Genomic DNA, 14,895 nt, shown 5'->3' with positions numbered 1-14,895 from the left:
AAGCTTGAATTCACACAAACACACACACACACACACACCTCAAACTCTCGTTGGAATCCACTGGTGTTGTGGAGCTCGGCCACGTGTTTCACAAACTGCTTCACTGGGAAAGACGTTTGTTCGTCTGGAAGATGAAACAGGAAAAAACGAGTGTGAAATGTGTGTATTTCTGCTCTTGTGTTAGAATACAATCAATGTGTCTGCGATTGGGTTGAGTTAAAGATGTGAAGCTCTGTGTGTGTGTGTGTGCGCGTGCGTGTGTGTGTGTGTGTGTGTGTCTGTGTGTCTGTGTGTGTTACCAGATGTCAATGCAGAAGGCGGTACAGCGATGACTCGGGGTGATGAGTTGTCGTCGATGTAGAAGTGAGCCGTCTGAAAACAGGTCCTGCACACACACACACACACACACACAGAATGTATCTTATTTTGAAAATCCTCTTTTCACCACGAGAAGTAAAGTCACACTTTTGTGTCAATTTAAAACAACAAACAAAGACGCTTCAGGAAATAAACAATTACTTAATAAACTTTATAAATTATTTTAGTACAAAAGACAAAATCTCGTCTTGAAAACATCCTGAACAGAAAATCAAAAATATAGATAGAAAGCGTTTTGATTTGGAGTGGATGAATAAAAGATAAACACACACACACACACACACACACACACACAGAATCTGGAGAACCAGCTGAAAGATGCTTTTGTTTTTAGCCCACATTTTGGAGAATCCTCGTAATCTTCCCATAAACACGAGAAGAAAGATGTTCCGTTAATCCGCGACACGTTTTTAAACGGATGAGATTGGTTCTGCTTAACCTGCGTATGTCTCGGGGCCAGAAAATGGGCATCGGGGATTATCGCCCACGGCAACAACAGACCGTCGCAGGGGCGGAGCTCCGAGATTAGAGGCGTGTCCTGGAGAAACCACACGGTTGTTCTCTGTGATCTCCACAGATTCTATTCTCTTTATTGATCAGACGCCGAGATGAAAGTTAAATCAATAACAACAATAGCAACGAGAACCTTTTAAAAATCAATAAACTTCAGAAAAATGAACATTATTTACTTAACAAATTGTACTTCTGAGCAGGCAGAATAAAAGACCTTTTTATGGGGAGTCACAACTATTAAAATAATGGTTTTATCTCATACTCTTCTTTAAGGGGCCATAAAAATAGCTTTTAGGTTTATATTTATTAATGTGCATCTCTGTACAATGAAGCCATAACGACTTGAATAAATAAATACAATTGTTATATCATCTTTTAGGTTTATATTTAATAATGTGCACTAAGTGAAGCCATAACTAACTACTTAATAAATAAATAAGTAAATATATACAATTGTCATATCATCTTTTAGGTTTATATTTAATAATGTGAACTAAATTAAGCCATAACTACTTAAATAAATAAATAAATAAATACAATTGTCATATCAAAGATACAAGAACATTCTACGGGTTATTTCACTAGTTTCTCGATGAAGGACACGAGGCGTTGACATTGTTCAGAGACCGAACCTTTGGAGAGCGTGAGCATGTTTTATGAGTTTCTATGAGTTTCTATGAGTTTCTATGAGTTTCTATGGGGTCCAGCTCAATGTTTTAGTGATGGCTGAACAGACAAAGGAGAACTAGAGGTGACACCCTTCCATGTTTACAATGTTTACTGAGGGAATAAATCAAGAGAGAAGTAGAGTCATTTATATAAACTTCTATACAACCAGAGGAGTCACTCCCTGGTGGTCAGGAGAGAGAATGCAGACTTCTATACAACCGTATCCTTGTGCTAAAGGTTGTCTGCAAAGAAGAAGTCCAAATAATCCGCCACGATATTCCTATAAATAACCTTTTTCTTTGTTATATCTAAACATTTATTGTGTTAATGAACATCTCCGTCTTGCCATCGTTGTTATTAATGATGCTTTCGCTGATCTTTTCACTAGTTTCTCTGAGAAGCCTTGGACGTCTTCCCACTTGTCGTACACTTGTAAAGTCGACCAACATCCCTCCAACTGCTTGACCTCAAGTGCACAGCGGCGGCGTCCAAGTGAGCGACGCGGCCGTCAGCGGCGAGCGGAAAGAGACACGGCGCCCCGCAGGATTAGTCCGGCCTCCCGCCGCTCGCCCTACAACACGCCGACACGTTTCCTCCTGTCCGACATCGTCGGGCGGATGTTCTTTTTCCATCCCCCGACCCTCTTGACTGAGTGGCGGCTCGCGGCCGAGGTACATCCTTCACCGGGGATTAATCCCCCCCCCCCCCCCGCTCCCCAGATTATTACCGGATTAGCGCTGCTCAATCTCGGAGATACAACAACATGCGGAGCGCAAAAACAAGAACAATATGTCGAGATGAGAACATGTGCAAAATAGTGTTTGACTAGGAACTGCTGCACAGCCGAGAGGTTTGGAAAGAAGAACTTTTAAACCACTTTAAAGAAACTTTTGTTTGCTATGAATCAAGTATTTACTATTGTCGTTAAAAAAGATTTTATAAAAACGCCAAACAGCACCTCTCAAGGTTAACAGGAGGAGAGGAACACACACAACTGCTCAAAAGTGAGCGGCGGCTGAAAGGATTCATTCAGTCCTCCCGCAGCATTGTTTGTGAAGGGACACACACACACACACACACACACACACACACACACACACACACACACACACACTAGAGTATCTAGAGATATGATGGGGTTGAAGGGTTGTGTGTGTGTCATAGATTTGGGCCATTGAAGCATTGTGTTTGTTCAGGCTCATTCACAGCTGTGTGGCTCGCAACGTCCAATCAGATCCATGCAGCCCGGCTACACTCTGGGGACGTTTGCTTGTGCCAACTCTCCTTCCACCTCCTCCTCCTCATGTGGCATTGATATAACTTAGATGTAATACTCATGTATGTGTTTATTAAAGGGGGGGGGGGGGGGGATTAGTGCTCTCACCAAAGTCCTCTGCTTGGATTCATTGAGCGCCATTTCCCACAGAATCAACCCGTACGACCGTCTGCATGGTGCAATAAGGGGCCGATCGATGCCCTCTAGTGGTGAAAACCATCACACAGATTCAAACCGGCGGCACTGACCTCCAGTAGACCAGGATGCCGATGAGGACCAGCAGGCCGAGGCCGGTGAGGGTGGAGATGACGGCCAGGGGGACCACGGCCTTCCTCTCCCGGAAGGAACCCACTCTGGACTCGTGGCTGCTGTTGCTGGCGTCTGGAGACAGACCGGAAGAGGAACAATAAAGCTTCTGCAGGCGTGTTGCATGCTGGGAGTTCACTGGTTCTGCTTCTCAGAGGATAGAAACGTGGTCCACTGAACCAGCAGGTTATATATATGTCCAAAGGAATCAAAATGTGCTGTAAACTGGATGTTGTTCACATAAAAGTGGATATTGTTGTTTTAAACCACTGAACTGAAAACGTTTAGGTTTGTTTGCATTTGGACTATAACCAGTTCTATTGCAGGAAGTTGGACATTTCAACCATTTTTAGATAACTGCTTATCATCACTTTTAGCTAATACAGACAGTTAACCATTTATTTTTTATTTTACCATTTTCAGCCAACTAACTAATACTTTTAGATATCTTTTACCATTCTCAGCCATTTACCCAACTTTTTAAGCAGCGAGGTTTTCACAATTTTTGAGCCATTTACCAATTATTTAAAACTTTAAATGTTTTGTTTAAACTAGTGTAAGCAATTTAACCAATACTTTAAGTATTAGGTAAGTGTAACCAACTGTTTTTTTCCTGCACTCTCAATCTCAACATACTGTGTTCAGGTGTTACTCTGCAGATATATTTGTCCTAATGAAATCATAATAGCTTATTTTAGCTAATCCACAAGGGCTACACGTACTTCCTGGTTGGGAATCCCTGGAGTATCCCTGGACTACAACTGACTTAAGAATCAGGCTGAACTTCAATCAAAGGTTGCTCACAGACCTTGCAAGACTCTAATATGATTACAGATAAATATGAGGCTACAGTATATCAGAGCTTATGAATCCGGTTTGCAGGCTTTGCAGGCTCCAACGGGCGATGGAGAGAAGGAAAATTATTTTAAATCTGATGGGATTTTCTTTGTTGTTTTCCAAAAATGTCCTGATCCCTTAAGAATTCAGAGGTGCTTCCAAACACCAAATCATGCGAGAAGCAACCAGAGGCCTGACGGTGATGTTTGATTCCACCTCCGGAGCAGCTTTGCAGAACTAAAGACTCAAATATTCTGTCACGTCTCGTCCTTCAGAAAGTAGCATGAAGCGCGTCTGAAACACCGCCGCATTCAGGGTCCACCTGTCCGTCAAACTCTTCCCATTCAAACCTGACAAAACCCCTTTGAGGAGGCACAAAGGCTTGTCGTCAAGAAGTCCACCACGGATCAAACCAGAACATATTCATCAAGCCGAGCTGGAGTCGATCGAGATCCTGAACCTGACCCCCCCCCCGAGCTGTTGAATCCTCCATTTACGGTCTGATAACCGGTAACGAACACACTGGGAAGCATCAACCTCGACTGGGTTGGTCAGAACTTGCCTCTCTTCACCTCCGGGGTAAACACATTCATTCAGCGTCCACCCAACAGATTGTTGTCTGCTGGACCCACTGGTGGTAAAATGGGTAAAAGAGGAACGAAAAGGTCCAGAAAGAATAGGTCCAGAAAGAATAGGGAAAGAAGAGGTCCAGAAAGAAGAGGTCCAGAAAGAATAGGGAAAGAAGAGGTCCAGAAAGAAGAGGTCCAGAAAGAATAGGGAAAGAAGAGGTCCAGAAAGAAAAGGTCCAGAAAGAAGAGGTCCAGAAAGAAGAGGTCCAGAAAGAAAAGGTCCAGAAAGAAAAGTTCCAGAAAGAATAGGTCCAGAAAGAATAGGTCCAGAAAGAAAAGGTCCAGAAAGAAGAGGTCCAGAAAGAAGAGGTCCAGAAAGAAGAGGTCCAGAAAGAAGAGGTCCAGAAAGAATAGGTCCAGAAAGAAGAGGTCCAGAAAGAAGAGGTCCAGAAAGAAGATATAAAAGGTTCTTTAGTCTTGAGAAAAGACTCTAAGAAGATCTGAAGGGGACACAACCTCAAAGCTCCCACTGAAGAGAGGCCAAGGTAAAGATGGACTTCGGTTACATCTTTTATTATTAATAAAACTAAGAATGGATATGATAAATATATAAGACCCACACACTTTACTTGTTGTAGCACACAATAATAATTGATAATAAATAATAAATTTGAGTATCTTAAAAAGCGCTATATAAATTAAATGGATTATTATTATTATTATTATTATTATAATATATAGTTTTTATTAATAAATGTGTATAAATAAGCCTCTGAATGCTGTGTGAACAAACTCTCTGCATAAAGCTTCATAATATATAGTTTTATTAATAACCTAAACCTCATAGACATCACATGAAACTTCACCACTTCATCACTCACATTTAGGAGAAGTTTATGTATTACAAGTTTTATGAAATGTTATGTTTAAATATGCTAATGAGGCATTACGTAACACATCATGTGCTTTAGATCACAATAGTATTTAGATTGTTGGACACTTTGTGGACGTGTGTCGAAGCTGAATGAATGAACCCTCACCCTCGTTGAAGCTTCACGGAGCTCTGCTGCCCCCTAGTGGCCGTGACATGAAGCACACGGGGAGAGAAGACGACACCGAGTTGAGGAATATGAGTTTTAACTCAACAAAGAGCTTCAATGATGAACGGAGGCCAACATGTTCCCCCGATAGGAGTCCGACGTTCATCACCACGATAGTAAAAGCATTTAGCTTTAGTAGTTAAGAAATGTCCCGAAGCAGCCGAAAGGTTTTAAAAGAAACTCGATTCTGGTGACGTTATCATCAACTAATGGACAAAATCTGGTGACGTTTTTTGATTTGAAGCTTTCATCGGCATGTAAACTATTGATCTTCTAAAAAAAATCATCAATACAAAAAAAGAAATTGAAAAGAATCACAAAACAAAACAAAAAAAGAAATTTTGATTGAAAGTGAGGAGAAAATAGTTTTCCAAACTAATGTAAGAACTGGTTCAGCAAATGGATGGTTGACTGGTACTAAAAGGATGAATGGGTCTCAAATGATGAAGACGAAGAAGAAGACGAAGAAGAAGATGGTTCATCCCAGTGATCGGATCCAGTTTACTTTGCATGCATGAACTTTCCCACTTTCACCGAAAAAAAAAAAGAAGAAGAAAGAAGTGAAATGTATTTGTGTTGCTGAAGATGGCGGATTAGTCTTCTCTCTCGATCCCACTACGGCGGCGGTTTTACCTGCGACAGGCTCCTCCTCCTTCGACTCCCTTTCCGTGCGCTCGGAGATACTGAAGTCGGAGGACGTCTCGATGTCGTACGGGCTCTCGCCATGTAGCCCCGAGCCGCTCTCCTCCTCCTCCTCCTCCTCCCCCCCCCTGCCCGGAAACCAGGGCGGAGCCGGCGTCGCCGCCGCAGGAGCGGTCGGCGTCGCCACCGCGCCTCCCGCCTCCGAGGCGACGGCGCTGCCGCTGCCGCTATCGAAATAGAACGCCGAGGAGCGTCCGTCCAAATCGTCGGGGGACGCGCCGGACTCGGAGGGGGCGGCGCTCGTGACCTTGGTCCAATGGGGGAACGCGCTCTCTCCGGAGGCCGAGGCTTGAACCCCGTCCCACTCCTGATCCACGCCCTCCGGGGGGTCGGGGGACAGGGCCGAGCCCGAGGCGCCGCCGCTAGTGTCCAACGCCCGTCCTTCTGGGGTGGGGGTGAAGGGTGGGGAAGGGAGGGCGGAGGTTTGGAGGGTGGAGCTCCCACCCGATGCGGAGATCCCGGGATCCCCGCCGCCGCCAGACGCCGTGGCTGCAACAGAAACGGGCGGGTCACTGCGGGCGAGCGGGAGGAGGGACGCCGTGGGAGCGATCCCGTGGGATTGAAGAGGCGGACCCGCCACAGAGAGAGAGCGCGGGGGATCGTCTACACCGACACCAGAGAAGCCCGCGCTAGAGAAAAGCTCCACGCCGGCAGAGTCCCAGGCCGAGGACGGCAGGGGGGCGTGAGGAGAGGCGTGCGGCCAGGAAGAGGACGCCGTGGGCTCCAGGGAACAGCCGCACACGGGGTCCACGTCGCTGGCGAAGGGAAACCCGTCACCGCTGACCTCGGGGAGGAAAGACTCCGCCGTGGCGTACCCGGCGGCGTCCTCCGACCCGACGGAGAGAGAACGGGACGAGCCCGGAGTCGCGCCGGAGACGGCGAGGGTGAAGAAGTCGCCAGGGAGGAGAAGCGAAGGCTGGAGGGTCGGGCCGAGAGACGGGGAGACCGCCGAGAGCGATGGGTGCCAGGCGGGTTCGGGCGGATCCGGCACCGCGCTGAGAGGCGGGGTCTCGCTAAACACCGAGTGGTCGCCTGAGGAGGCCGACGAAGACGAAGACCCGGACAAGAAATCACCGTCGCTATCGTCGAACCCGACACCGGGGGCGACAGTGCCCCAATCAGACAGGGGGTGGGGGGGGTGAGGAGGGGGAGGGGGGGAGGAGTCAGGGGGTGTGGGGGAGGAGCCAGGGGGCGTGGGGGTCGAGGGAGAAGCCGGGTCTCTGCTAGCGGTAGCGGCATGCTGGGAGTCCGGGGAAGAGGAGGACAACGCGGGCCAAGACGAGGAGGAAGGGTCATGCAAGCAGGTGGAGGGGTCCGCCGTGTCACACGGAGGGGAGGAGGTGGAGGGGAGGACAGGGGGGCGCTCACCGTTGGACATCGCCTGCGTGGTCAGCAAGAGAACGCCACTCAACTGGACGGAGGTCGTGGTGGACGGAGAGTGAGGCGCGCCGGGACTTGTAGGCCTCCGTGGAGCAGCTTCACCCGAGGAGGAAGGCCGGGAGGTGGAAGGAGTCTGGATCTCTGGAAGACCTCCGGGTCCCGGGGACACGGCGGCGGCGTCTTCGTCCACGGGACGGGCCAGACCTCGGTCGGTCTCGGCCCGGACGAAGGACGTCGACGTCGTGCCGCTCGCGCCGCTGGAAGAAATACTTTTAGTGGGAGAAGTGGGAGGAGCCACAGCTTTCGTTTTTGGAATCAAACCTCCGGCTTCCGTCTCCGCGTTGGGGTGCAAAGGAGTCGTGGAGCTGGCTCTTCTGGTCGTGGAGTAAAAAGGAGCGTTGCCACTGAACCCTCCCGTGTTTCTTGTTGCAAGGGGGACGCCTGGTGGCCGTGTGGAGGTACTGCGGGGACCCGTCTCTTCAGAGCCGCCCGGGACTGGACCGTACCGGGTGGATCCGACAGGGGGAACCGGATCGGTGGAGGTTTCCCTCCGACCGGGTTCCGCCGTCGTGGTCGTGACGCCACGCGGAGGTCCGGAGGTCGTGGTCCTCGGTGAGTTTGTGGGGGTCCAGGTCAAATCGTAGTCCTCGGTCTGGACCGGTTTGTTCCAGGACGGGTCGGGTTCATAGTTGTCCTGTTGGAGAGGGAGAGAGAGGGAGAGAGAGAGAGGTTCATGAACATGCATCACGGTGATAAAGTGTTTGAAGAATAAATAAAAAGGTTTTTTCACCTCGTCGTCAAATTCCTCTGAATCCGGATCATTTTCTAGAAGAAAGGAAAAAGGCCCCGGCTGCATTATTAGTGACACAAAATATAATTAAAACCAATAATTCAGTAACGCTGATTTGATCTTTACATTCCTGAGTTTGTGTTAATGTTCAAAAAGTGACGGAGACAGAAGGCTGAAACATCAGAGAGGACGAAGGGAAACAAACATTTAGACTTTCCTCTCTTTTGTTTACTTCCTCATGAAAGCTGATGGATGTGAATGTGTGAAATCAAAAGGACAAGAAGACAAACGCAGGATGCAAAACAGTTCACGTTCATGCGTTGAATCCCCCAAAAACACAAACAGACAGAAAACCAACGAAGAGCATTTTGCAATTAATCCTTTTTTTTTTTTTTTTTTCATCCTCTTTGTAAAAAACAGACGAGCCGAGAAAATAAATTAAAAAAGGTACTTAAACTCCACCCGTCTGTCACCTGAGAGGCATAAAACAAACTCACAACAAAAGAGTTATTTGCAAACGACACAGAGCGGAGACGCACAGCACACAGTGGGTCAGGGGTCAGGGGTCAGGGAGTGAGGGGTCAGGTGGACAGGGGGTCAGGGAGTGAGGGGTCAGGTGTTCTGGGGGTCAGGGGTCAGGGGGTGAGGGGTCAGGGGGTCAGGGAGTGAGGGGTCAGATGTTCTTGGGGTCAGGGAGTGAGGGGTCAGGTGTTCTGGGGGTCAGGTGGTCAGGGAGTGAGGGGTCAGGTGGACAGGGGGTGAGGGGTCAGGGGGTGAGGGGTCAGGGAGTGAGGGGTCAGGTGTTCTGGGGGTCAGGTGGTCAGGTGGACAGGGGGTCAAGGAGTGAGGGGTCAGGTGGACAGGGGGTCAGGGGTCAGGGGGTGAGGGGTCAGGTGTTCTGGGGGTCAGGGGGTCAGGTGGACAGGGGGTGAGGGGTCAGGGAGTGAGGGGTCAGGTGTTCTGGGGGTCAGGTGGTCAGGTGGACAGGGGGTCAAGGAGTGAGGGGTCAGGTGGACAGGGGGTCAGGGGTCAGGGGGTGAGGGGTCAGGGAGTGAGGGGTCAGATGTTCTTGGGGTCAGGGAGTGAGGGGTCAGGTGTTCTGGGGGTCAGGTGGTCAGGGAGTGAGGGGTCAGGTGTTCTGGGGGTCAGGTGGTCAGGGAGTGAGGGGTCAGGTGGACAGGGGGTGAGGGGTCAGGGGGTGAGGGGTCAGGTGTTCAGGGGGTCAGGTGGTCAGGTGGACAGGGGGTCAGGGAGTGAGGGGTCAGGTGGACAGGGGGTCAGGGGTCAGGGGTCAGGGAGTGAGGGGTCAGGTGTTCTGGGGGTCAGGTGGTCAGGGAGTGAGGGGTCAGGGGGTCAGGGGATCAAGTGTTCTGGGGGTCAGGAGGTCTGGGGGTGAGGGGTCTAAGAAAAGAGATCACATTACTCCTGTATTAGCTATTCGATGTGAGGTCAAAGGTCAGGGATGTTGTATGTGTACAGATTGTAAAGCCCTCTGAGGGGAGATTGTAATTTGTGATATTGGGCTATACAAAATAAACTGAATTGAAAAAATTGAATTGGAGTCAGGTGGACAGGTGTTCTGGGGTGAGGGGGTCTGAGGGTCAGGTCGTCTGGGGTCAGGTGGTCTGGGGTCAGATGGTCTGGGGTCAGGTGTTCTGGGGGTGAGGTGGTCTGGGGTCAGGTGGTCTGGGGTCAGGTGGTGTGGCTCTTACCTGTCTGAGTCACACTTCATGGAGACCAGATCAAACTGGTTTGTGAAGCGTGAGTTTAATGAAGTGAACATAAACATCTGGAGGTGACGATGAACTTGATGTTCAGTCATTCATTATTGATCAAGAAAAGTTTATTGATTATAAGTTCAATTATCAAATGAAAACAGCAAATATCTACATTTGAAAAATGTTACGGCTTAAAAGAATTATTAATGTTTTCGTGATTTTATTTTTATTTTATTTTTCTGTTCCAGAATTTGTTGAAAATATAAAATATTAACATACTATTTGTAATTGGTACAAAAAGCTTGAAAAAAATTTAAATTCTCATAAATCTTAAATAAAAATAAATTACATTAGTAACATACAAAGTATATCCAATAACTTGATTATGAAATTAAAGTTACACTTTACACAACAATACCTTAAAACAGTGTATTTATTAAATATTAACATAGAAGAAATAAATCGACATTAGCCGATTAGCCCCCTGCAGCGTTAGCGTTAGCTTAGCACAAACAGAACATCACCCATTCACGCCAGGTGACTCTGAAACACGATGCAGGTGTTTTCTTTTCTTGGTCACATGACATCTCACTTTATTCAACACAAAGTTACTACGACTCCACGTTACACACAAAGCTGGCGCGCACGCACACACACACACACACACACACACACACACACACACACACACACACACACACACACCACCGCGAGAGGACGCCGCGCAACGGGGAGCCAAACAAAGATGGCGGCTTTAGAAATGAGTCTGTTTTCCTTCATCTTAGAACATATAAATATAAATATAGAGAGAAAGCACATTTGGAAAAGTACACAGAGAAACTTGTGAAAACAGTTTAACACACAGAAAAAAAAGAGTCCAACAAGAGCAGCGTGTGGTGTGTGTGTGTGTGTGTGTGTGTGTGTGTGTGTGTGTGTGAGGATGAAGACATTTAGAGGGAGGATGAGATGTTAATGGATGAAACACATACAAGTAAAAAAGAAGACAATTTTACTAAAGTAATTTGTGTTACATACATATATATATATATATATATATATATATATATATATATATATATATATATATATATAGATTAAATATGTTATATATAGCATTCCAGTATTTGTGCTAAAGATTGTGAATGCGTGTTCAGCCCATCACAAATACAAATAAAAGAAGAAAGAGTCAAAATCAATAACTACAATAAAAACGAGATATTAAGTAAACTATTTGCCATTTTATTTAATAATAAAAGAGATTATTAATACGAATTACGAGATTGTAAATCCAAATTTGGACTGGGATTAATTTAATTTAAATAAGTATGAGATAATACCACATTTTAATTAGGTTACATTTTTGAAATACTTAAATCATGTTTATATATTATATCAGAATTATGGTGTAATAGCTCAACAATTTTAATGAAAAACTTACTATGTTATAATTTTTCCTTATTCATCCTTTCTTGAAGCAGCAGCAACACATTTTTTACAAATATACAATAAAATAAAATTATAATCGTCTTAAATGTTCTGCGTTTCAACTTTATGTAAAACAATAAAATAAAGAACCAACATCTGCTCGGTTCCTGAACGCTACGCTCGGCCTCGGGCACGGTGGCTCTTACCGGGGTCGTGGATCGGCATGGCGACCGCCAGCAGGTCGCTCAGACGCCCGTACAGACCGTTGGTGCAGACCGCCACCACCTGGACCGCGTAGCTGGTGTTGGCCAGCAGGTCGTCGAGCATCGCCCCCTGGTGGAGGGAAGAGGAACAACGCCTTCAGATGGACTGACGTTAATACAATAACTCCTCTTAATGTGATGAAGTGGTGAAGTTTCATGTGATGTCTATGAGGTCATGTTTTGACCCAATAACACAATAACTCTTAATGTGATGAAGTGGTGAAGTTTCATGTGATATCTATGAGGTCATGTTCTGACCCTATAACACAATAACTCTTAATGTGAGAGATGAAGTGGTGAAGTTTCATGTGATGTCTATGAGGTCATGTTTTGACCCTATAACACAATAACTCTTAATGTGAGTGATGAAGTGGTGAAGTTTCATGTGATGTCTATGAGGTCATGTTTTGACCCTATAACACAATAACTCTTAATGTGATGAAGTGGTGAAGTTTCATGTGATATCTATGAGGTCATGTTTTGACTCTATAACACAATAACTCTTAATGTGATGAAGTGGTGAAGTTTCATGTGATATCTATGAGGTCATGTTTTGACCTTATAACACAATACAGCAGCTCTTACTTAAATAAATATCTATAAATAAATAAAAATATCTATAAATAAATAAAATAAATATACATAAATATATGTAACTTTATATATATTAAATTAAAAAAATATATAATATTTTTTAAATATATATATTTCTTTTTATAACAAAAAAATATGTATAAAAAGTATAAATATATATATATAAATAAATATAAATAAATAGAATAAATATAAATAAATATAAATAAATTTAAATAAATATAAATATATATATTTATATTAAGTTTGCATATTTAAACTGTCATAGAAACAACGTTCTCCAATCAACATGCTAAATAGATTCTCAGTGAGCAGCTGAGAATAAAGATAAAGATAAAGATCACAAACGACTGATTGACAGCATGAACTTGTGGGCGGGCCCTCTCACCACATCCTGGTCCCCGTCCGTCAGGTACGTAGAGGGGGCGGAGCTCTCCGCGTGGGCCAGCCGGTAGGTGACGGAGTATTTCTCGATGCTGCCGTCGTACACCGCCCGAGGCCGCTCCCACGTCACCAGCAGGCTGCTGAGGTTGTGGGGAACCGCCTGGAGGTTCTCCGGTTCCGAGCTGCACACTGAGCGGAGCACACGGGCGGGGTCTTGTGTTGTTATTATTTAATAATAATAATACTTCTACATTACTCGTGTTCCTGACAATATTGCACTGTAAAAAAAGAAAATCTAATTTGACGGAAAATATCTGTTTACAGTATTTTTAAAAACAAAATGTATGAAAACACTATTATCAATAAACGTACAAGCAAACAAGTTATCTCGATTTCAAATATTATTCATACTTTATTTGTTCTACTTTCTTGAACTATAAACAAATGCGCAAACGATGACAATAATTTGTAATGAAATGGTTTGTGTCCATACTGACAATTAGAAATTATTTTCTTTGTAATTTTTTTAATAAATCTTTGTAATTCTGGACCCAAATTTAGCATTAAGCATAATATATAGTACATTTTTTTAAAGAATAATGTTGCACTGTTCTTATTATACATTATAGTTTTCTCCAATACCTTGTTGTGTTTATATAGACTTCTGTTTTTGATTGTTGTGATTGTCCTTTAATCTTATTTTGTATTACTCTTTTTATTATTATTACCTGATAACCTTTATCTATACAACATTTTGGCCTGAAAAAAATGCATATTCTTCTTAATCCAGCAAATATCCACACACTATGACCTCACTGTGAAATACAAAATTACTTTTTAAATTCCTTTTTATTTTAATCTGTATTATTATAATTCTTATTATTTTACGAGACTAGCAGCTACTTTAAGATAGATGCAAATACAGAATAAATAATAACAATAATACATAGTGACACACTGAGAAGTCACATCAGGGTGACGGGGGTCCTGAAGGGGGTCCTGAAGGGGGTCCTGACAGGATTCTGGGTCAATTGAGATTAGAGGAGGCGGTGCAGGTCTGGATTAACTCAGATTAAAAAGGGGGATGGATGACAATAGACGGGGGATTGAGGCTCCGCTGAGACAAACAACGGCACACTTCCTCCTCTGAACTTCCTCTGCTCTCTGACCTCTGACCTCTGAGCGATACAATCACGTGTTCAGAAATACAACCAGTGAGAAAGAAGAACCGCCCCGCTTCCACCACCAGAGGGCAGCGTGAGACTAGAAAACTAAATAAATAAATCAAGTCAAGATCAACATCAGCCACAGTTCATCCTCAAATAGACACGCATTTAAAAAGTGCACGAGAAAAAGTGCACGAGCGATATTTAGATACATTTTTCACACTGACCTGAACGTCTACACCTTCTTTTATAGATTTAAATTACTTTAATCTATGTTGTAACACGGTAAAGCCAACAGTTCGGTGTCTTCCATTAATAAATATATATATATATAGTCCCATGGTCTCTAATAAAAGAACAGGCAACCCTAAAAAACCCTGGATCAATAACCTCCTCATTACTAATTATCGAATACCCCCCCCCCCCCCCCCCCCCCCCGCTGGGATTTAATTTGGGTCACTGGTTCTATTCTCGTCCCTCATTCTTTCCCATCATGCCGGATCGTCTCGGATCCATTAAAACCTTATTTAATTAGAATTAACCAGACATTCTTCACACTGAGGTCTAGATATTAATGTTTTAAAGAAGTGTTTATGAAACTAAAAAAAATACTATAGTATTTCTTATATTCTAAATATCTGCATTTCTTTTGTTTTGAAGAGCTATGCGTTTAAATATAGATCAGGTTTACTTCATTAACCTCCGGATTTTATGCCTGAGTGCAAACAACATTTTCTTTGGAATAACAATAGACGATATAAGAGCATAATAATAACACACGTTTCTGCAGAATCAGAGATATCCTCTTTTATATCACAAACATTA

At 44.5% G+C, this 14,895-nt stretch overlaps 1 protein-coding gene across 3 annotated transcripts in view; it reads right to left on the bottom strand.

Moving 5' to 3' along the window:
- Nucleotides 1-14,895, bottom strand: part of ptprz1a (protein tyrosine phosphatase receptor type Z1a) — a 63,970-nt gene that overhangs the window by 11,777 nt on the left and 37,298 nt on the right. For 2 of the 3 annotated variants that reach the window (XM_034535989.1, XM_034535990.1), the window contains exons 9-15: nt 12,909-13,093; nt 11,870-11,996; nt 8,521-8,555; nt 6,282-8,424; nt 3,085-3,217; nt 300-385; nt 39-124 (exon numbers count right to left, since the gene is read on the bottom strand). In XM_034535989.1, the coding sequence (XP_034391880.1) occupies nt 39-124; nt 300-385; nt 3,085-3,217; nt 6,282-8,424; nt 8,521-8,555; nt 11,870-11,996; nt 12,909-13,093 (2,795 nt within the window). The remainder of the gene's footprint in view (nt 1-38; nt 125-299; nt 386-3,084; nt 3,218-6,281; nt 8,425-8,520; nt 8,556-11,869; nt 11,997-12,908; nt 13,094-14,895) is intronic. The other variant, XM_034535991.1, reaches the window with a different exon arrangement.

Source organism: Cyclopterus lumpus, chromosome 6 (genome assembly GCF_009769545.1).
Source record: "Cyclopterus lumpus isolate fCycLum1 chromosome 6, fCycLum1.pri, whole genome shotgun sequence".
Classification (NCBI taxonomy): Eukaryota; Metazoa; Chordata; class Actinopteri; order Perciformes; family Cyclopteridae; genus Cyclopterus; species Cyclopterus lumpus.
Note: the sequence above shows the minus strand (reverse complement) of the source record. Positions and strands in the feature narration are given on the sequence as shown.